General features: G+C 38.8%; 1 protein-coding gene across 1 annotated transcript; it reads right to left on the bottom strand.

Moving 5' to 3' along the window:
* Positions 1–23,341: 23,341 nt before the first annotated feature.
* LOC105730296 (olfactory receptor 10Q1) lies at positions 23,342–24,297 on the bottom strand. Its single transcript, XM_021669368.2, is given in 2 exon segments — positions 23,342–23,616; positions 23,619–24,297. Coding segments are annotated over 2 exon segments (954 nt in total).
* Positions 24,298–25,134: the final 837 nt, after the last annotated feature.

Below are 25,134 nucleotides of genomic sequence, written 5' to 3'. Positions count from 1 at the left end.
GCCCTTCATACTTCCTGGGTGAGGAGACACCCCACCCTGCTTCTACTCACCCTCCATGGACTACACCCACTGTCTAACCTGTCTCAATGAGATGAACCAGGTACCTCAGTTGGAAATGCAGAAATCATCCACCTTCTGTGTTGGTCTCACTAGGAGCTGCAGACTGGAGCTGTTCCTATTTGGCCATCTTAATAGATTGTCGAAGAGGTTCTTTATGAAATAATTTTACTGAGAACTAAGGTCTAACTAGAAAATATTGAATATACACTTTAGTGAGGGTTCTATATAATTTGCTGAAAAGTTATCTTATGCCTAATTAAAAACAGACAAAAATAATCCTAAAATTTCAATGGTACTACAAAAGACCCAGAATAGCCAAAGCCATCTGAGCAAAAAGAGAAAAACTGGAATCATCACATTATCTGACTTCAGATTTTACTACAGAGCTTTAGCAACCAAAACAGCATGGTACTGGCATAAAATACATAGACCTATGGAACAGAATAGAGAAACTAGAACTCAATACATACATCTACAGTGAACTCATTTTCAACAAGGTGCCAAGAATATACATTGGGGAAAGAACAGGTTTCTTCAACAAATGATGCTGAAAAAACTGAATATGCAGAATAATGAAACTAAATCCCTATCTCTCACCTATATAAAAATTAAATCGGAATGGATTAAAGGCTTAAATATAAGACCTCAAACTATAAAACTATTATAAGAAAACATTGAAGAAACTCTTCAGGACATTGGTCTGGGCAAAGATTTCTTAAGTAATACTCTCAAATCACACACAACCAAAGCAAAAATTGGCAAATGGGACAACATCAAGTTAAAAAGCTTCTGGACAGCAAAGGAAACAATGCACAAAGGGAAGAGACAACCCACAGAATGGGAGAAAATATTTACAAACTACCCATCTGACAAAGAATTAATCACCAGAATATATAATGAACTCAAAAACACAGTAGCAGTAAATCTAATAGTCTGATTGAAAAATGGACAAACTATCATTTGGAGATCATGGCAGACAGAAGGCAGGACTAGATTGCAACTCCCACTCAGACAGACAGAACAGCATGTGGAGTCTTGTACTGTAAACTTTTGCTCCAGAACAGCTTCAGGAATACACTAGGAAAGCCAGGAGAACACACAGACCCTCTGAAGAAAGTGTATTGTTGCTGCAGGACCTGGGAGACACCCCAAATACTGTAAGTGCCCAAACTGTGGAAGTGGGAAAGGGAGATCATCTGCTGCCAAACACGCATCCCACTGGGGAACGTGAAGGTCTAGATTATGGGAAAAGATTCTGACCTTACCTGGAACTGAGTCAATTTAGAGAGGTGAGTGAAATACAGAGGTAGAGGAAGCAGCAAGAAAATCCCTGTGGGTTTGCTCAGGCTTCTAGCAACCCATTTCTGCCTTACCTCACAGGGGTCCTTGAGGAGGGCTGCCAGAGGCACTGGGAAAATGTCACAGGGAGGAAATAACCTCCAGCTGAACTTTGTAACACTTTGAACCCATAGAGAAGTCTCCTGGCCAGAACTTAGGGGAGGGCATGAATCCAGGAGACTCCACAGGCTGGAAAAGAAGGAAAGCCATTTTTGCTTTCACAGCTGGGAGGTGAGTAGCCTGGGGCAAGTTCTCAGTCCTGCTCACCCACTGCCTGGAAACAGACTCAGTGCTACTGGTGGGGGCACGGTGGGAGTGACACAGGCTGTTTGGGTTGCATGAGAGCTGGGTGAAACCTGTGACTGCCAGCTTTCCCCCACTTCCCTGACAACGTGCATGACACAGAAGCAGCAGCCAGAATCCTCCTAGGAACATAACTCCATTAGCCTGGGAACCTTTCCCTATCTCCCACAGCAGCCACAGCAAGACCCGTCCAACTACAGTCTGAGCTTAGACTGGCTAACCCTACTTTCACCTAATGGTCCTTCCCTACCCACCCTGGTAACTGAAGAGAAAGGTTATATACCCTAGAGAGTTCTATGGCCCTGTCCACTGCTTATTCCTCCCCCATACTACTACAGCTGATGCTCTCTTGAAAGTGCCACCTCCTGACAGGAAGTCAACCAGCACAAAAATACTGCACTCATCAACCAAAGCTAAGAACCCTCACAGAGTCCACTTCACACCCTGACATCTCCACTGGAACAGGTGTTGGTATCCATGGCTGAGAGACCCACAGACAGTTCACATTAAAAGACTGTGAAGACAACACCCAGTACCAGCTTAGAGCCTTTTAGACTTGTTGGGTGGCTAGATCCAGAAAAGAGATAACAATCACTATGACTTAGTTCTCAGGAAGTCACATCCCTAGGAAAAGGGGGAGAATACTACATCAAGGAAACACCGTATGGGACAAAATAATCTGAACAACAGCCTTGAGCCCTAGACTTTCCCTCTGACAGAACCTACCCAAATGAGAAGGAACCAGTAAACCAACTCTGGATGTGAAAAAACAAGGTTCTTTAACACCTCCCAAAAATCACACTAGCTCACCAGCAATGGATCAAACCCAAGAAGAAATCCCTGATTTACCCAAAAACGAATTCAGAAGGTTAGTTATTAAGCTAATCAGGGAGGCATCAGAGAAAGTCAAATCCCAATGTAAGGAAATTTAAAAAAAAATGACAGAAGAAGTGAAGGGAAAAATATTCAGTGAAATAGCATAAATAAAAAAGAATTCCAAACTTCAGAAAACAACAAACACACTTATAGAAATGCAAAATGTTCTGGAAAGTCTGAGCAATAGAATTGAACAAGCAGAAGAAAGAACTTCAGATCTCAAAGACAAGATTTTTGCATTAACTCAATTTGACAAAGACCAAAAAAAAAAAAAAAAAAAAAGAAAGAAAGAAAATATGAACAAAGCCTCTCAGAAGTCTGGGATTATGTTAAACAAACAAACCTGAGAATATTCAGTGTTCCTGAGGAAGAAGAGAAATCTATAAGTTTGGAAAATATATTTGGGAGTATAATTGAGGAAAACTTCCCTGGCCTTGCTAGAGAACTAGACATCCAAATACAAGAAGCACAAAGAACACCTGGGAAATTCATCACAAAAAGATCATCACCTAGGCACATTATCATCAGGTTATCCAAAGGTAAGACAAAGGAAAGAATCTTAACAGCTGTGGGACAGAAGCACCAGGTAACCTGTAAAGGAAAACCTGTAAGATTAACAGCAGATTTCTAAGCAGAAACTCTACAAGCTAGAAGAGATTGGGGCCCTATTTTCAGTCTCCTCAAATAAAACAATTATCAGCCAAGAATTTTGTACCCAGGGAAACTAAGCTTCATAAATGAAGGAAAGATACAGTCTTTTTCAGACAAACAAATGCTGAGAGAATTTGCCACTGGCAAGCCAACACTACAAAAAAATGCTAAAAATTAAGCTCTAAACCTTGAAGCAAATCCTGGAAACACATTAAAACAGAACGTTTTTAAAGCATAAATCTCACAGAACCTATAAAACAAAAATACAATTTAAAAATCTCCAAAACCAAAAAACCCACAAGGTATATAGGCAACAAATAGCATGATACATGGAATAGTACCTCACATTTCAATAGTAATGTTGAACATAAATGGCCTTAATGTTCCAGTTAAAAGATGCAGAACTGCAAAATGGATAAGCATTTACCAACCAACTATCTGCTGCCTTCAAAAGACTCACCTAACACATAAGGACTCACATAAACTTAAGGTAAAAGGATGGAAAAAGACACTCCATGCAAATGGACACCAAAAGGGAACAGGAGTAGCTATACTTATTATATCCAACAAAACAAACTTTAAAGCAACAGCAGTTAAAAAAGACAAAGAGGGACCTTATATAATGATAAAAGGCCTTGTCCAGCAGGAAAAATCACAATCTTAAATATACATGCACATAGCAGTGCAGCTCCCAAATTCATAAAATAATTACTAATAGACCTAAGAAATGAGATATACAGCAACACAATAATAATGGGGTACTTTAATAGTCCACTGACAGCACACTAGATGGATCATCAAGACAGAAAGTCAATGAAGAAACAATGGAATTAAACTATAACCTGTAAATTGACTTGACAAATATTTACGGAACATTCTACCAAGCAACCATAGAATATACATTCTATTCAACAGTGCATGGAACTTTCTCCAAGATAGACCATATGATAGGCCACAAAATGAGTCTCAATAAATTCAAGAAATCTGAAATTATATCAAGCACCTTCTCATACCACAATGGAATACAACTGGAGGTCAACTCCAAAAAGAACCTTCAAAACCATGCAAATACATGGAAATTAAATAACTTGCTCCTGAATGATCATCAGATCAAAAATAAAATCAAGTTGGAAATCAAAAAGATTTTCAAACTGAAATACAGTAGAGTCATAACCTATCAAAAGCTCTGGGTTACAGCAAAGTCAGTGCTAAGAGGAAAGTTCATAGCCCTAATCACCTATATCAAAAAGTCTGAAAGAATACAAACAATATAAGGTCATACCTCAAGGAACTAGAGAAATAAGAACAAACCAAACCTAAAGTAAGCAGAAAAAAGGAAATAACCAAGATCAGAGCAGAACTAAATGAAATTGAAACAAAAAAAATATACAAAAACAAATGAAACCAAAAGCTAGCTTCTTGAAAATATAAACAAAATCGATAGACGATTAGCAAGATTAACCAAGAAAATAGAGAAATCCAAATAAGTTCAATTAGAGATGAAACAGGAGATATTACAACTAACACCACACAAATATGAAAGATTATTCAAGACTACTATAAACACCTTTATGCACATAAACTAGAAAATCTAGAGGAGATGGATAAGTTCCTGGAAAGACACAACTCTCCTATTCTAAATCAGGAAGAATTAGATACTCTGAGCAGACCAATAGCAAGCAGTGAGATTGAAATGGCAATTAAAAACCTACCAAGAAAAAAAAAAAGTCTAGGATCAGATAGATTCACAGAAGAATTCTACCAGACAATCAAAGAAGAATTGATATTAATCATATTGACACTATTCCACAAGATAAAGAAAGAGGGAACCCTCCCTAAATCATTCTATGAAGCCAGTATCACCCTAATACCAAAGCCAGGAAAGAACATAACCAAACACAAAACAAAACAAAACAAAAACTACAGACCAATAACCCTGATGAGCATAGATGCTAAAATCCTTAACAAAATACCAGCTAACTGAATCCAAAAACATATCAAAAAGGTAATACACCATGATCAAGTGGGTTTCATACCAGGGATTCAGGGATTGTTTAATATACATAAGTCAATAAATGTGATACACTACATAAACAAAATCAAAACCAAAATATCACATGATCATCTTAATAGGTGCAGAAAAGGCATTCAACAGAATCCAGTATCTTTTTATGATTAAAACTCTTAGTAAAATCGGCATACAAGGGACATATCTCAATGTAATAAAAGCCGTCTATGACAAACTCACAGTCAACATAATACTGAATGGGGAAAAGCTGAAAATATTCCCTCTGAGAATTGAAACAAGACAAGGATGCCCACTCTCACCACTTCAACATAATACTGGAAGTCCCACTCAGAGCAATCAGACAAGAGGAAGAAATAAAGGGCATCCAAATCAGTAAAGAGGAAATCAAAGTGTTGCTGTTAGCTGATTATATAATTGTTTACCTAGAGAACCTGAAGGACTCCTCCAGAAAGCTTCTAGAACTGATGAAAGAATTCAGCAAACTTTCAGAATATAAAATTAATGTACACAAATCAGTAGCTCTTCTATAGAGCAACAGTCACAAAGTGGAGAGTCAATTCAACCACTCAACCCCTTTTACAATAGCTGCAATAAATAAATAAATAAATAAAATAAAATACTTAGAACTATACCTACCAAAGGAGGTGAAAGACCTCTACAAGGAAAACTACAAATCACTGCTGAAGAAAATTACAGATGACACAAACAAATAGAAACACATCCCATGCTCATGGATAGGTAGAATCAATATTGTGAAAAGGACCATATCGCCAAAAGCAATCTACAAATCCATGCAATTCCCATTGAAATACCACCATTATTCTTCACAGAATTAGAAAAAAAAAATTCTAAAATTAGTATGGAACCAAAAAAGAGCCCACATAACCAAAGCAAGACTAAGCAAAAAGAAGAAATCTGGAGGCATCACATTACCTAATTTCAAACCATAAGGCTACAGTCACCAAAACAGCATGATACTAGCATAAAAATAGGCACAAAGACCAATGGAACAGAATAGACAACCCAGAAATAAACTAAATTCTTACAGTCAACTGATCTTTGATAAAAGAAGCAAAAACATAAAGTAATGAAACGATGCCCAATTCAGTGAATGGTGCTGGGATAATTGTCAAGTCACGTGTAGGAGAATGAAAGTGAATCCTCATTTCTCACCTTATACAAAAATCAACTCAAGATGGATTAAGGACTTAAATCTAAGACCTAAAACTATAAAAATTCTATAAGATAACTTTGGAAATTCCCTCCTAGACATTGGCTTAGGCAAGAATTTCATTACCAAGAACCCAAAAGCAAACGCAGTAACAGCTAAGATAAATAGCTAGTACCTAATTAAACCAAATTGCTTTTGCACAGCAAAAGGAACAGTCAACAGAATAAACAGAAAACCCAAAGAGTGGGAGAAAATCTTCACAATTTATACCTCTGACAAAGGACTAATATCAGAATCTACAACAAACCCAAACAAATTAGCAAGGAGAAAATAAACAATCCCATCAAAAAGCGGGCTAAGGACGTGAATAGACAATTCTCAAAAGAAAATATACAAAGGGCCAACAAACATATGAAAAAATGCTCAACATCACTAATGATCAGGGAAATAAATGCAAATCAAAACCACAATGCAATACCACTTTACTCTTGCAAGAATGGCCATAATAAAAAAAATAGATGTTGGCATGGATGCCAACAAGGAACACTTTTACACTGCTGGTGCTAATGTAAACTGGTACAACCACTGTGGAAAATAGTGTGGAGATTCCTTAAAGAACTAAAAGTAGAACTACAATTTGATCCAGCATTTCCATTATTGGGTATCTACTCAGAGGAAAAGAAGTCATTGTATGAAAAAGATACTTGAACACTTATGTTTATAGCAGCGCAATTGGCAATTGCAAAAATGTGGAGCCAACCCAAATCTTCATCAATCAATGAGTAGATAAAGAAACTGTGAGATGTGTATATAGATACATATGTGTGTGTATGTGTGTATGTGTGTGTGTGTGTATATATATATACATATATATATATGAGGAAATATTATTCAGCCATTAAAAGGAATGAATTAATGGCATTCTCAGTGACCTGGATGAGACTGGAGATTATATTCTAGGTGAAGTAACTCTGGAATGGAAAAGCAAACATTAAGTGTTCTCACTTATAAGTGGGAGCTACACTATGAGGTTGTAAAGGGATAAGAATGACACAATGGACTTTGGGGTCTCAGGGGGAAAGGGTGGGAAGGGGTTAGGGATAAAAGACTAAGAACTGGGGGTAGTGTATACTGCTCGGGTGATCAGTGCACCAACATCTCACAAATCACTGCTAAAGAATTTACTCATGTACACAAACACCACGTGTTTCCCAATAAACTATAAAAATTATATATATATATATATATATATATATATAAAATGACCAAAGTAAAAGCTGAAAAAAAAGAACTATCATTTGATCCAGCAATGCCAAAACTAGATTTTTGCAGGAAAAAAATAAATAAATCATTTTACCAAAAATCACATGCACTGGTATGTTCATTGCAGCACTACTCAGAATAGCAAAGACATGAAATCAACCTAGGTGCCCATCATCCATGGATTGATTAAAGAAAATGTAGTACATTTACACTACGGAATACTGTACAATCATAAAAAAAATCATGTCCTTTGTAACAACATAGATGCAGCTGGAGGTTATTATCCTAAAGGAATTAATGCAGGCACAGAATACCAAATACCACGTGTTCTCACTTAGAAATGACAGCTAAACAATGGTTACTCATGGGCATAAAGATAGCAACAATAGACACTATGTACTACTAAAGGGGAGAGAGAGGTGGGCAAGAGTTGGAAAACTATTGGGTACTATGCTCAGTACTTGGGTGATGGGAGCAATCATACCCCTAAATGTCAGCATCACACAATATACCCAGGCAATAAACCTGCACATGTACTCCTAAATGTAAAATAAAAGTTATATATTGATCCTGAGACTTTGCTGAAGTTGCTTATCAGCTTAAGGAGATTTTAGGCTGAGAGGATGGGGTCTTCTAAATATACAATGTCGTCTGCATTATAGAGACAATTTGACTTCCTCTTTTCCTAATTGAATACCCTTTATTTCTTTTTCTTGCCTGATTGCCCTGGCCAGAACTTCCTATATTATGTTGAATAGGAGTGGTGAGAGAGGGTATCCTTGTGTTGTGCCTGTTTTCAAAGGGAATGCTTCCAGTTTTTGCCCATTTATTATGATATTGGCTGTGGGTTTGTCATAAATAGCTTTTATTATTTTGAGACATGTTCCATCAATACCTAGTTTATTGAGAGTTTTTAACATAAAGGGATATTGAATTTTGTCAAAGGCCTTCTCTGCATCTATTGAGATAATCATGTGGAAATTAGTTCAACCATTGTGGAAGACAGTGTGGCGATTCCTCAAGGATCTAGAACCAGAAACACCATTTGACCCCGCAATCTCATTACTGGGTATATATTCAAAGGATTATATATCATTCTGTTATAAAGACATATGCACATGTATGTTCATTGCAGCACTGTTTACAATAGCAAAGACTTGGAACCAACCCAAGTGCCCATCAATGATAGACTGGATAAAGAAAATGTGGCACATATATGCCATGGAATACTATGCAGCCATACAAAGGATGAGTTCATGTCCTTTGCAGGGTCATGGATGAAGCCGGAAACCATCATTCTCAGCAAACTGACACAAACACCGCATGTTCTCACTTATAAGTGAGTGTTGAACAATGAGAATACATGGACACGGGGTGGGGGCACATCACATACCGGGGCCTGTTAGGGGGTAGGGGAGGTGGTGGAGGTGATAGCAGGTGGTGGTGGTGGGTTGGGGAGTGCTAACAAATACCTAAATTAGATGACAGGGGAATAGGTTTAACAAACCACCATGGCACATGTATTCCTATGAAACAAACCAGCATGTTTTGTTTGTTTCGTAGGAATGAAACAAACATACATAGGAAACAAAATGTATGTACCCCAGAACTTAAAGTATAATTAAGAAAAGGAAAAAAAAGTTGCATATGTATAAGTGAAAAAAAAAAGGGGCAAAAGACCTGAATAGATATTTCTCAAAAGAAGACATACAAATGGTAAACAGGCATATGAAAAGGTGTTCAACATCATTAATCATCAGAGAAATGCAAATCAAAACTACAACGAAATATCATCTCACCCCAGTTACAGTGACTTTTATCCAAAAGACAGACAATAATTAATACTGGTGAGAATGTGGAGAAAAGGGAATCCTCGTACACAGTTGGCTGGAATTTAAATTAGTTCAACCCTATGGAACAGTATGGAGGTCCCTTAGAAAACTAAAATAGAACTACCATACACTCTAGCAATCCCACTGCTAGGTATATATTGAAAAGAAAGGAAATGAGTATATCAAAGAGACATCTGCATTTTCATGTTTACTGCAGCACTGCTCACAATAGCCAAGATTTTGAAGCAACTTAAGTGTTCATCAACAGATTAATGAATAAAAAAAATGGGGTACATAGGATGGGGTGAGGTGGCTCATGCCTTAATCCTAGAAGTTTGGGAGGCCGAGGCAGACGAATCACCTGGGATCAGGAGTTCGAGACTAGCTTGGTCAACATGGTGAAACCCCGTCTCTACTAAAAATACAAAAATTAGCTGAGTGTGGTGGGGCAAACCTGTAATTCCAGCTACTCAGTAGACAGAGGCAGGAAAATTGCTTGAACCCCGGAGGCGGAACTTGCAGTGAGCAGAGATCACACTACTGCATGACCGCCTGGGCAACAGAGCAAGACTCTGTCTCAATAACAACAGCAAAAATAAAGAGAGAGAGAGAACGAGAAAGAGAGAGAGAAAAGGGGTACATATACAAAATGGTGTACCATATATTGGACAGGGAAAATGTGGCATATATACACCATGGAATACTATGCAGCCATAAAAAACGATGAGTTTGTGTCCTTCGTAGGGACATGGATGAACCTGGAAACCATCATTCTCAGCAAACTGACACAAGAACAGAAAATCAAACACCGCATGTTCTCACTCATAGGCGGGTGTTGAACAGTGAGAACACATGGACACAGGGAGGTGAGCATCACATACTGGGGTCTGTGGGGGGGAACCAGGGGAGGGACAGTGGGGAGTGGTGAGTTGGGGAGGGATAGCATGGGGAGAAATGCCAGATATAGGTGATGGGGAGGAAGGCAGCAAACAACACTGCCATGTATGTACCTATGCAACAATCTTGCATGCTCTTCACATGTACCCCAAAACCTAAAATGCAATAAAATATATATTTAAAAAAATAAAAAAAAGAATGAGATACTGTAATTTGAAATAACATGAATGGAACTGGAGGACATTATGTTAAGTGACATGTTGTCACTCATTTGTGGGAGCTGAACCTCAAAACAATTGAACTCATGAGGATAGAAGAGGTGGGAGGAAAGTGGGGATAGTTAATGGGTGCAAAAATATAGTTAGAATAAATAAGACCTAACATTTGATAGCACAACAGGGTGATTACAGTCAAAAAAATGTATTGTACATTTAAAAATAACTAAAAGAATATAATTTGGAATGTTTGTAACACAAAGATATGATAAATGCTTGAGGTAACAGATGCCCCATTTATCCTGCTGTGATTATTATGTATTGCACGCCTGTATCAAAATATCTCATGTACTCTATAAATATATACACCTACTATGTACCCACACAAATGAAAAATTAAAAAAAAAAGAACAGACAACTCTAACATGATATCAAGGTCTGATATGAGCTATCAGTTCACTGTTATTAAGTACATTGATTTGAATACTCTGAGAAGCAGATGCGAACACAGGATTAGATGTGTAAGAGATATTGGGGTAAAATCTATTAAAGAGGGGTTGGGGAAGGCAGGGAGAGCTGTTGGACGATGATGCAGATCTGACCCTATATAAGAGGAAGGATTGAATAGGTAGAATCTCAGGCTGTAGGATAGTTCTAAGAGTTTCAACAGAGCTGATGGTGTCCTTAGTCAATCTTTTAAGTCACAAGTGTCCTACATCTTCCAGGAATAAGGTTGCCTCCATATTCTTAACACAATCATTGGCTGCGAGCAGTCTGTGGGCCATGTGGCCATGTCCCAGACACAGTGGTGGATTGGTTTTAGCATCTGGAGAAATCCAAATCCACAAATTATGCTTCTTTCACCTGGAGAGCTGAGTGGCACAATTCCATGGCCGCCTCATTAAAAAACTGATACTAAGGAAAAAACTATTGTTCTAATCAACTCTTTCCTCTTGCCCTTGCTTTGTGAAAGTTCTTTACTCCAGACCCTTTGTTGTTCTTATTTTCAGAGCGTTCTTAATGTGGCCTTTGATTTATGAAGGCACAAAAATATCCCAAGGTTTTATGGTAATATTCCTAGGCAGCAGAAATTTCCTTCAATAAACTCTGAAGTGGGCCAATATTTTCTTGTTCTTATGAGTCTGGGAAAGACATTAGTGCTGGTGACAACGATGATAATAAAATCTCTAACCTTACTTTCTGTGCAATAAAAATATTTAAAGAGAAAGAGTAACATTCTTATTAGACAGAAACATACCTGACATGCCCTGGGTGTTACTTCCTGACTCCATGTCTGGCAATAGTGGGAGCTTGGTAGTTTTCCTCTTGTATAGACTGCACAAGAGGAGAGACAGGCAGTGAGCAGGGGAAACTTGGAGAAATAACATGTCTTGGCTACTTGTTCATTCTCTTCCAGTCAATAGATTATAAGGAATAAAATCTAGACTCCTTAAAAATACTTGCAGTAAATTTACATGACAGCTAATGGTGGACTGGATTAGGGTAGTATGGATGGAGATTGTGTAACTATTTTCTTGGATTAGCAAGAGATAATTAATCCTGCGGTTTGGTCTTGACCAAGCAGTCCTTTATTCAGAACTCCAGCCAGATTAGGAGATTTGGGACCATATTTCAACTCCTCTCAGAGAGCAAAGGACTGGAAAGTGCTAGGCAGGTGTTAGAGCCCATTTGGGTGGACTATGATCAAGGGAAGAATTCTATTTTCACGAATTGATGACTATGGAGGGAAACTGAAGCAAAACTAATTATACAATGTCTGGCTTGTCTAGAAGTCCCGGCCAGGAATACATTAGAGTGACGAGGACAGATGCAGGAATCCAGGTGGGCAGGCAGCTAACACCAGGATGGCTTTCAACAAGAAGAAAGATGGCCGCAACAGTGCTGGTTCTGGGTTAAGATTTCAGGTCCAGGAAGACTGGTGAGCAAGTGCCAGAGAGACCTGGGGTGTTATCATCAAGTAGGACTACCCTGTGCAAAGGAGCCACTAACTTGGTGAGCTCCTTCTCAAAGAGGAAGGATCATATAGGGCCAAAGGAACACACCCACTCCAAGTCTGCAACAATCCTATTTTCCACTCCAAAACTATGTTCCAGTATCCTGATCCCTCAACTTGCATAGTTAGAATTGGCTTTTTCCTCAAGTCAGCACACCCCAGTGGTACACACGCTAGTCCAGGACACGCTAAGGGGTAGCTGTAATGATGTGGACAGAGTGTGAACTTGTGGACTGTGAACATATACACAGTGATTGATTATCTATGTCTGCCATGTAAGTGGGAGGAGGTAGTGGCAATACTCAAGCCAGGGAAATATAAAACCTGAAAAAGGGGGGACTCTGGTAAATTTGGCTGTGGAGAAGGAAACAATTCGAGGGCAACATTTGGCAGCCACTTAACTTTCCTCTGTTACTTTTAAAGTAACTTCCTTATGATGGTTTTCCAGGAGTGAAAGAAAGCATACATGTTCACTCAATGTAACATGCATATAACCAGATCACTTTCTCTAGGCCCTGAAGTTGGGGCCAAGTCAACCATGGGGCCCAAAGGTGGAGTCCTCCCCCCTCTACATGAAGTAGCAGTGTTACCACATCAGGGAACAGGTGAGCCATGCAGCTATCTGTATCAGACTGAGTGACAAAGTTCCGCCCCCAAACCACTCCCATGGAAAGTTCCAAAATAGGCCTTTTCCAAGGCTGTCAACCACACTGTGGTCCGGAGATAGACTACAGTTTATGTCTGAATTAGGAGCCAAGAGCCCTGGAACAGGGGTGTGATAAGAAAACAGACCACGTTCTTGCCTATTGAGGATGAAAAACCAGTGCAGCCCTCTCACTCCCAAGAGAGATCTCAGCATATTTCACCAGAAGCTCCTCCCATCCACCTTCATTAGTACTGGGGATGGGGATATTCATGAGCAGGCCAGTGGGTACTATTCATATGAGTATTCATGAGCAGGCCACGGGCTCACCTCTGCCAAACTGTGTGCCTCTTAACCCATGGAACAGGAATCTCAGGGCACTGGTCACACCACTGTCCAGCCCATCACCTGAAACAGCAGAGAGCACCTCACAGTAAACAAAGATCAGGTACACACATACCCATCTACTTGTGCCACAGCTGGCTCTTACCCATAAGCACCATCTACTGGTCTGTAGGCCAAACTGCACAGCCTGATATAAAACCTGCCTAGAGAAGTGCATACATAGCCAAAGACCCTACCCAGCACACTCTACAGTCACATCCCCTAGGGAGGGGAGGAACCTCAAGAAAAAATATATAAAGAGACAAAAAAAATTCTATCTGCATGAAAATAATTACAAATGTCAGAAGTGTCAGCCTTTCCAGATGAGAGGGAAGCAGTGTAAGAATTCTGAGCTGTGAAAAATCTGAATGTGACAACACCAACAAAGGATCACACTAGCTCTCCAGCAATGGTCCCTTCCCAAAATGGAAAGTCAGTAATGAGACACAAGGAATTCAAACAATGAGACATCATCTTACACCAGGCAGAATGGCTATTAAAAAGTCAATTTTGCAGGACAATACTGGCCAACATAATGAAACACCGTCTCTTCTAAAAATACAAAAATTAGCTGGGTGAGGTGGCGTGCCCTGTAGTCTCAGTTACTCAGGAGGCTGAGGCAGAAGAATCGCTTGAACACCGGAGGCAGAGATTGCAGTGAGCTGAGATTGCGCCACTGCATTCCAGCCTGGGCGACAGAGCAGACTCCATCTTAAAAAAAAAAAAAGTCTATTTTGGTGAGGATGCAGAGAAAAAAGAATGCTTATATTCTGTTGGTGGGAATGTAAATTAGTACAACCTCTATGGAAAACAGTATGAGATTTCTCAAAGAACTAAAAATAGAACTACTATTCGATCCAACAATCCCACTACTGGATATCTACCCAAATGGAAAGAAATCATTATATAAAAAATATACTTGAACTCTTATATTTATCATAGGACTATTATCAATAGCAAAGATTTGGAATCAACCTAAGTGTCCAATCGTGGATCAATGGATAAAGAAAATGTGGTACATACACACAATGGAAAAATATTCAGCCATAAAAACAATGAAGTCATGTCTTTTGCAGAACATAGATGGAACTGGAGGCCATGATCCTAGGTGAAACAAATTAGACACAGAAAGACAAATACCACACGTTCTCACTTAAAAGTGGGAGATAATGTGTACAGTGGACAATAGAGTTTGCCATAGCAGACACTGGAGACTTGGAAGGACAGGAGGCTGGAGGCGGGTGAGGGATGGGAAACTAAATAATAGATAAAATATTATTTGGATGATGGTTACACTAATTGCTCAGACTTCACCACTACACAACCTATCCATGCAACAAAACTGCACTTGTACCTGTTGTATTTATACAAATAAAAAAGGAGTAAAAGATTATTTCTGAATCAAATTACTTGTTTAAGGGCCTTTAAGAAAAACAACTTTGCATTCAACAGTTGGGCTGCACTGTGAAAAAATAATTATTCTTCAAGGACATAGTTTATAGAAGGCTACAACAAAAGACATTTAAGGCTATTCTACTGTCTATATTATGATGGAGGTCTTTGCAATCTGTGTCATAGTGATTAACTTTGAGAATTTTACTGTAATCAGTGATATGGTTTGGACCTGTGTCTCATCAAATCTCATGTCAAGTTGTTATTCCCAATTTTGGAAGTGGGGCCTGGTGGGAGGTGGTTTGATCACAGAGGGTGGATTTCTCATGAATCGTTTAGCAGTATCTCCTTGGTGCTGTTCTGGTTGTTTAAAAGTGTGCAGCACCCCACCCCCAACTTGCTCTCACTTGCTCCTGCTCCTGCCGTATGAGATGCCTTGCTCTCCCTTTGCATTCTGAGGGAGAAGCTTCTTGATTGGAAGTTTCCTGAGGCCTCCCCAGAGGCAGAAGCTACAATGCTTCCTGTACAGCCTGCAGAACTGTGAGGTAAGTAAACTTCTTTTCTTTATATGTCACTCAGTCTGAGGTATTTCTATTAGTCCTATTTCTCAGGACTAATACAGTCAGTCACACTCATATCATCTTTATGGTGCACTCCAGGGTCTATAATAAGATATTTACACAAGAGCTTTCCTAGGTCATGAATTGTTAGTACTGGAAGGGACCTCAGATGTTGCCTAGTTTAGTCCCCTATTAGATACTTGAATTTCTAATACAGTATCTAGATGTTAGGTTACCTATAAGGCCCAGGGAATCTCAGCACCTGCTGGCTCGGTTACTCTATTTTTGAAAGACTCGATTCTCTGAGAGCTCTTTCTTGTAATTATCTGAAACCTACCTCTGTGCACCTTTTATGCATTCATTCTGTTCTATACCATAAGGCCATTTCTACATGAAACACTTCAGAGGCTAAAGAGCCATTGTCACCCACTTCAACATTTTCCTCCTGGTTTATTTCGCTGCTCCTCACCTGATCTAATTTGGATACTTTTCACAATTTGAGAAGTAGAAATGCTCTAATTGTAAATATCTTCCTTAAAAATGTGCTTTATGGAGAAGATTATAGAAATGCCTAACATTAAAAATATCTGGGCATTGCCTATCTTGTTGTGAGAAGTCTATTTGGTATAATCAAAATCAGATTCCCATATGGGTTGCGTTTATTTGGTGGTCGCTTCATGTTTTGGCTAACATTTGGCTCCTGATGCTGAAATTCCTAATTATTTTTGTCATTTTCAGAGTATCAGAACATTTATGATCATCGCTTTGACAATGGTCCATTGTTCTAGACTGCTCACGCTGAGATATTTTCTAAAAAATTTTTTCCATTTGAGAAAAAAAATTATTGAGTTCACTCGCTCACATTTAATTTTCATATATTAAGTGCCGAGCACCACATAAAATGGTGAACAAAATGGCGGTCTATATTTAACTGATTTTTACATCCTATTCAGAGAGGCAGAATCTGGTATCTATCTATCTATATCTATCTATATATCATCTAATCTCTAATTAAGTGATTCTGTTCTGTGAAGGAAAATAAGACTGTGCAACATGAGACTCTGGCATAGTCTGGTGGCAGGGGATTCTGAAAAGATTCTTTTCCTGTTTTAGATAGGGTCTTGCTATGTTGCCTAGGCTAGCAGGCAGTGGCTATTCACAGGTGTGATTATAGTGCACTAAATCCTCAAAATTCTAGGCTTAATTGATTATCTTGCCTAGGCATCCTGAGTAGCTGGGACTGCATGTGCAGGCCTGAAAATATTTATTAAAGGAAGTAATATTTAAACTTAGATCCAAAGAATGGAAATTAACTAGGAGAATAAGGGCAAGCAGAAGGGTGGGGTGCATTTTTTGGACAGATGACACAGTAGATCTTATGGTTTCAAGAGACTAAAAATTACTATACCAATATATCATCAACTTACTGTTTCAAGTTATTATGTTGCATAGGACAGAGGCAAGATGAAAGCACTTCAGCATTACCAAAAAAAATATCTCTCTGGCTGTCACCTATTCATGGAGCTACACTCATTTCAGTGTCTCTAGGTCACTTTCCACATCATACCTTCCTTTTCCTTCTTACCTCTCCAGCCAGCACAGCCTAACTTGGCAAGGATGTTATGAGATGATACAGGATGTTATATTATTGTGAGAAATAATATGAACATGCATTCTGGAAGTAGATAGAGCTTAGGGTAGAACAGCTCCCCAGTTGTCAAATTAGCATTATTTTAAGAAGGGAATCAGTGAATTTGGCATGAAATGTACCTGAGCTAGAATCTGTCTACTATTAATCGTATTATCCTCTGCACAAAGATCATTCCATATTATTTGGAGTTTCTCATGTTTAAAAGATGTAAATAATAATACGTAATGGAGCTGTGATGAAACTAAATGAGATAATATATTTAGAACACTTGACTTGATGTATGAAACCTATTAAATTGCATAATAAATGCGAATTCTTTCCTTCTTTCTTTGAATCTATGAAAGATGTAATATTAGTAATATCTGACTTATACCAAAGGATTAAATAACTTGCCATATGTGAGTTTTTGTGGATTTTTAATTAATTAATTTTTAAATTTTATTTAATTTTATTTTTAAAGTTCTGGGGTACAATTACAGGACGTGCAGATTTGTTACATAGGTAAACATGTGCCATGGTGGTTTGCTGCACCTATCAATCCATCACCTAGTTATTAAGCCCAGAATGCATTAGCTCTTTTGAGGAGAGAGTTTTTGTAAACTCCCAAGCTTTGTCTAAATTTGTATTATTTATTTCCTCAACATTTTCTTTCACTGAGATTTGTTATGACTATTCTTCTCTGAATAAATGAGCTTACAAGTTGATTCAGAAAAAACACTGTAAGTGATAGACTGATCTTGCTCTGAAGTCCTGAAGTCTCAGCTTCTAAAGTCATTATTCACTTTTCCTACTCAGTTGTCAGCAGGTGCCTGGAATGTTGTAAATCAGAAGACAGAAAAAGACTTTCTCGTAGCTCCAGTGTGATAGGGGGAGGATTTTACTGAGCCAGCATCTCAGTTAGATTCATAAAAGACAGGGCCTAGCAGGTAATATCTGACTGCTCTGACAGATAAAGAGGAAAGACCATGAGCTTAAGAGAGACTTAAGTGAGACTGAGCCTTTATGTCACATCTCAAGCAAAAGCCAAGGAAGAAGCATATTGCTTTATCATCTACGGCTTTACTCCAGCTGAAACTGGGCCTCCAGGTGGCATCTCCAGTCAATGGAGTGTTAGAGTATGTTTGTCAAAGTAAGACCAGTCTTAAACATTTTAGGAATATTCTTACTGCTCAAAATTTTTTCTGAGAAATACAAAGTTCCCTAAACACACTCCTCTGAGCCTCCTATTTCAAGTTTATTCTCTTTTGATCTGTTACAGCAAGGTTCAGCCCAAGTCCCAAATTCTTATTGCCCTGGAAAACTGAGACTATATTTATATTTTATATGTAAAAGCTCTGATATCTTGGCTTGGATAATGGAACAATGGAAGACATTTAATTTTCTTTTGTTACTTTTCTCTGTTACTTTAAAAATAACTCCCTTATTATGGTTTTCCAGAATTTGAAGAAAGCATACATATTCACTCAACATACCATAAAAATTTCATAGCTTTTGAGCATGTATCTGCCCAGATATTATTCTGACATATTAAAGTCTGCTAATTTAAAAAAATCTTTGTTCTTATTATATTTCTCTTTTTCTTATTTTCCTTGGTATATTAGATCTTTACAATGGAACATATGTTTGATATGTACTCTTTGATATGTGATTATGACCCTCCTAAGGTGATAATTACACAATCTTAAAGCTCACCCTTTAGAGTTTGGTTCACCATGATTGATCGATGATTAAACACATTTATGTGTAATATGATGTGTCTATCACTGTTCTAAGTTTTGGGATACAAAGAGGAATAAGACAGACAAGATTCCCACTTTCATGAAGCTTACATTATAGCTAGTGAAACAGATAATAAACAGGTTAAATAAGTTAATGAGATATTATCAGACAGTGATAAACTCCATGGAGAAAATACAAGTTAATGGGATAGAGAATGATTAGAGGAAGAGGTCCATCAAAAGCATCTTCTTTGAAGAGGTGACATTTGTGATGAAATCTGTAAAGTAAGATTAAAAACAGCCCTGAAATTGTGGAGAAAAGCAGTTCAAACAAAGGCGAAAGGGAATAGAACTTGTAAAGGACTTGAAGCTGGAAGAAAGTGAGCCTGTCTGAAACAACACAATACTAAAATCTGATTATGCATATTTGATTATGAAGATCTTGGAAATCCTGTTGTCAGATATCTTTATGAAGTAACTGAGATCCAGAGAAATTACTTGATTTGTGTGAAGTGCCCAAAAAGTCTGGCAAAAATAGAACCAACTCTGTTCTTCTGATTTTATCCATTACTTTCCTCTGACTATGCAGCAATAAAATCCAGTGACTCTTTAGGACCTTAAAGAAAGTCAGTGGAGAATCAGAAGATTCTTAGGAGAACAAGTATCCATTCTTTTAAGTAATGTAACACTGCTTTCAATAACTTATTAGACTAAGGGTTTCATATTTTGCTAAAGATTAAAATTAATGAGAATGATCCCATTTCTTCATATACATACAAAGAAAATGAAATCATTGTGTTGAAGAAATATCTGCAAGTCCATGTTCATTGCAGCACTGTCCACAAAAGCCAAGATGTGGAATCAATCTAAAAAAAGGCAGTTGGCCGGGCACGGTGGCTCACGCCAATAATCCCAGCACTTTGGGAGGCCGAGGCAGGTGGATCATGAGGTCAAGAGATCTAGACCTTCCCGGTCAACATGGTGAAACCCCATCTCTACTAAAAATACAAAAATTAGCTGGGCATGATGGCACGTGCCTGTAGTCCCAGCTACTCAGGAGGCTGAGGCAGGAGAATTACTTGAACCCAGGAGGCGGAGGTTGCGGTGAGATGAGATCGTGCCATTGCACTCCAGCCTGGGTAACAAGAGTGAAACTCCGTCTCAAAAAAATAAAGGCAGTTACCAGAGGCTGGGAGCTGGGGAGGGATGGAGAAAAGGGAGATTTTGATCAAAGGATATAAAGTTTCAGTTAGACTGGAAGAATAAGATTTATTGGTCTATTGTAGTATATGGTGACCATAGTTAATAATAATATACTATGTATTTCAAAATTGCTTAAATAATAGATTTTAAACATTCTCACCACAAAAAATAGTAAGTTGGTGATATGATGGATACTTTAACTACCTTGATTTAATCTTTCTGCTGTACACAATAGTCTTCCCTTATGCATGTTTTGCTATCTGAGGTTTTGGTTACCCACAGGCAACTGAAGTCTAAAAATATTAAATAGAAAGTTCCAGAAATAAACAACTCAAAAGTTTTAAATTTGCATGCTGTTCTGAGTAGCATGATGAAATTCTCCCAACCAGGATGTCAAGCATCCCTTTGTCCAGCATATCCACGCTGTACATGCTACCCACTTGTTAGTCACTTGTTAGTTGTCTTGGGTATAAGATCAACTGTTGCTGTATCCCAGTGCTTGTGTTCTAGTAACCCTTATTTTACTTAATAATAGCCCCAAAAGCACAAGAGTTGCAATGCTAGCATCTTGTCATAATTGTTCTGTTTTGTTATTTATTATTGTTGTTAATCTCTTATTGTGCCTAATTTATAAATTAAACTTTATCATAGGTATATATATATATGAAAGAAACATAGTATATATGGGGTTCTGTCTATCCATGGTTTTGTGCATTACTGGGGGTCTTGGAATGTAGGGGACTACTGTATACATATCTCAAAAGGCCACCTTGTACCCTGTAAATATATGCAATTATTTGTCAATAAAAAATTAAAAAATAAGAATGAGAATTCTTTGAAACTAAATATATATTGTATTTAAGACTCAGTTGATGACTGCATGTTTCAAAGCAATATTTCACATGATGAATTTCTATTTCTTTTTTTTTTTTTTTAGATGGAGTCTTGATCTGTTGCCCAGGCTGGAGTGCAGTGGCACAATCTCAGCTCATTGCAACTTCTGCCTCTCGGGTTCAAGCGATTTTCCTGCCTCAGCCCCCTGAGTAGCTGGGACTATAGGTGATGACCAGGCTGGTCTTGAACTCCTGACCTCCGGTGATCCTCCTGCTGTGACCTCCCAATAGGATTACAGGCATAAACACCGCACCCAGCTGATGAGTTTCTATTTCTGTAGTTAACTATTGTTATAAGCCTTTCCTTAGAGTTTTGTATAGAAGAAACATAATGCCATTGAGATCTAAACTTATATCAAATCCTTAGTTACTTTCTGGGCTGTGATGATTAGTTATATGTGTTATCTTTGCTAGGCCACGGTAGCCAGATATTTGATCAAACACTAGTCTAGACATTCCTGTGAGGTTATTTTTTAGGTGGGAATAATATTTAAATCAGTAGATTTGGGTAAAGCAAATTACCCTCCATAATGAAGACTGGCTTCATCAATCAGTTAAAGGTCCCAAGAGAAAAAAGAACAAGCTTCCCAGAAAGAAGGAATATTGCTTCCAGACAGCCTTTGAACACAAACTATAATATCAATCCTTCCCATGCCGTCAGCCTACAGATATACCCTGAAGATTTTAGACTGGCAAATCTCACAAAGTCATAAGCCAATTCCCTAGAATAAACTTCCTTCTTTCTCTCTCCCTACCATTGGCACTGTTTCTCTGTAGAACTCTGATTAACACAATTTGTACCGAGAGTAGTTCTGGAGGAAGAGAACCTTAGGGATAAGATTTCTGAGTTGATTATAGGGTTTATAAAATTATTTCTCCAATCTGACTGGATAGCAGAGAGAGCACTAAAGGTCAATGGTGTGATGTGGCAATAGGGATATGCAAAATACCACTGTTGGATACATCCAATCAGATATTTATAAGAGGCAAAGTTCTGGGTGAATGAGCATATAATACTTTCACATTCTTTTGTCAAACTAATGAGTATAGTGAAATTGACTGTCTGCTTCTATTACATTATTGCACTAGACCAAGTGGAAAAGAAGAGTTCAGGAATTCAAATTCTAAGATCAAGCACTGCATAAATGATGTGAAAAACTTGTACATCTGTCCTAAAAAATGACCCATATCTCCTGTAGTGGTAGAACTGAGGTGTCTGATAACCAAATACAGAATCTCATGCTGTGAATTGGTGATTTACAATGTATATCGAATTCCCATCCTTGTAAGATGTGTACTGTTAAAGTGAGGGCATGAATTGAGAAGAAATGGGCTCTAGAAAATTGGAACAGGGACATATGAGATGATTCTGATGAAGCTGAGAACATAGAACACCTGAATTCTGGTGAGTCTTTTGCCAGTAAAGCAGCCACTTCACCTTTGACTGAGATTAACTCTTTCTCTAGTGGCATCCTTTGAGGTAAATGCCTTACAGGACAACAAAACCCACTCCAACAACTCCTCTTGCTTTTTATTTATTTACTTTAGAGAGCGTTTCACTCTGTTGCCCAGGCTGGAGTGTAGTGGTGTAATCCTAGCTCACTGAAGCCTTGACCTCCTAGGCTCAAGTGATCCTCCCAGTTTAACCTCCCAAATAGCTGGGAATACAGGCATGTGGCACCATTCCTGGTTATACACACACACACACACACACACACACACACACACACAGAGGCATGTGGCACCATGCCTGGCTAATTTATATACAGGCATGTGGCACCATGACCAGCATATATATATATATATATATATATATATAACATTTTTTGTAGAGATAGGCTTTCACCATGTTGCCCAAGCTAGTCTCAAACTATTCCTGGGTTCAAGTGACCCACCCACTTTGGCCTCCCAAAATGCTGGGATTACAGGCCTGAGCCACCACACCTGGCCCCTTTTCGTTTTCACCTTGACAGTCACATGAGCCAATTTCTTAAAATAAATTTTTTCTTTTGTATATTGTTTTAGAGGAAATGTAAACCTACAAATTTGGAGTTAAGTGAATGATAGAAGTCTATACTTTTTGGAATTTTAAGGTTTTAGGAGACTTTTTGTAAAAATGAGAATAATCTGTAGCAACTAAGTGCATCAGGCACAGAGAATTGATGAAAGTCCAAATTGTGAGACAATAAAGGTAAATCTAGCATTTGCATGGAAGAGTTTTACCATTGTCACATGCCCAGGTGAGCCTTCAGGACTCAGATGTCCCTTTGGTACTGATCACTTTTTTCAGGGCACCTTTGACATCCTTGTTCCTAAGGGTGTAAATCAAAGGGTTGAGTAATGGTGTGACAAAGGTGTAAACAAGGGCAAATTGGCGGTTCTCATCTACAGAAGAGTTGGACTGGGGATGCAAGTATACCAAGGCACAGCAGCTATACTGCAGCAGGACCACGGTGAGATGGGAGGAGCAGGTGGAGAAGGCCCGGCGGCGGCCCTCGGCAGAACGGATGCGCAGGATGGCGCGGTGATGAAGACGTAGGAGATGCAGATGAGCAGAAAGGGGACTGTCAGCACGAGAATGCTCACGACATAGAGGACAGCCTGGTGCACACGGATGTCAGTGCAGGCCAGGCGCAGGACGGGGAGCACATCGCAGAGGAAGTGGTTGATTTCCCGGCGGTGACCGCAGAAAGGCAGGGTGAAGATTAAGGCGGTGAGCTGCAAGGAGAGGAAGAGGGCCAGGCCCACGACCCCGCCCAGCATCTGCATGCACAGCTGGCGGGTCATGGTGAGGGTTTAGTGCAGCTGGTGGCAGATGGCCACATAGCGGTCATAGGCCATGATCGCCAAGAGGAAACAGTCAGTACCACCAAGTGTGAGAAAGAAGAACATTTGGGTCCCACATCCAGCCAATGGAATGGGCTTCTGGGCCCCAAAAATGTTGGAAAGCATCAAGGGCACAACAACGGTGGTGTAGCAGATCTCTACAAAGGACAGGTTGGACAGGAAGAAATACATGAGGTTGCAGAGGGCGCTGTATGTGCACACCATGCAGATGATGGCTGTGTTGCCACAGAGGATTATTAAGTAGAGAAGGAGGAAGAGAAGGAAGAGAAGAACCTGGAATTCAAGGACTGTGGTGAATACATGGAACACAAACTCCATGGAGACGGACTGGTTGAAGACAGGTTTCCATGTAAGCATGTCTTGTACAAAAGGATAGGAAGCACGGAGCCCTCCTTGGCTGAGTTGCTTTATTGCCTGAGTTAAATAAAGAGGAAGGACTTTGTAGGACTTTGTAGGACTTTGTTTTTGAGATGGCAATTACCTAACTGTCATTGAGATTCCTTTTTTTTTTTTTTTTTTTTGTGAGACAGGGTTTCACTTTGTCACCCAGGCTGGAGTGCAGTGGTGTGATCACAGTTTACTGTAGCCTCTACCTCCCAGGCTCAGGTGATTCTCTCATCTCAGCCTCCTGAATAGCTAGAACTACAGACACACTCCACTATTCCAGTTAATGTTTGTATTTTTTTGTAGTGATGGAGTCTCTCTTTCTTGCTTAGGCTGGTCTCAAACTCCTGGGCTCAAGCTATCCTCTAGCCTCAGCCGCCCAGGGTGCAGGGATTACAGATATGAGTCACTGAGCCCAACCTGATACTCTAATTGTAATTAAACACATGGAATGATTTTCTTCATAAATCTTCATCTGTATTTTCTTGAAGAGAAAGAAACAGATTTCTAAAGTGCTTCAAGCATTACACTTTAAAATATAAGTTTAAGAGTAGAACAGTGGTTACTAGGGAAGTGAGGGAGAGGAAGTAGGAGAGGTAAGTCAAAAGGTACAAACTTGCAGGTGTGTAGGATAAGTCCAGGATCTAATGCATAGCATGAGGATTATAGTTAATAATTGTAGTATGCACTGCAAATCTGCTAAGAGAGTAGATTTTAGTTGTTCCTACTGCAAAAAAAAAAGCTAACTATGTGAGATTATGGATATGTTAATTTGCTTGAATATACTAAATAATTCACCATGTATATGTA

This window comes from Aotus nancymaae, unplaced genomic scaffold (assembly GCF_030222135.1).
Source record: "Aotus nancymaae isolate 86718 unplaced genomic scaffold, 86718_ANA_hifiasm-v0.15.2.pri h1tg000059l, whole genome shotgun sequence".
In the NCBI taxonomy this organism is placed as follows: domain Eukaryota; kingdom Metazoa; phylum Chordata; class Mammalia; order Primates; family Aotidae; genus Aotus; species Aotus nancymaae.
The sequence above is the reverse complement of the archived record's forward strand: the minus strand, read 5'-3'. Positions and strand labels throughout refer to the sequence as shown.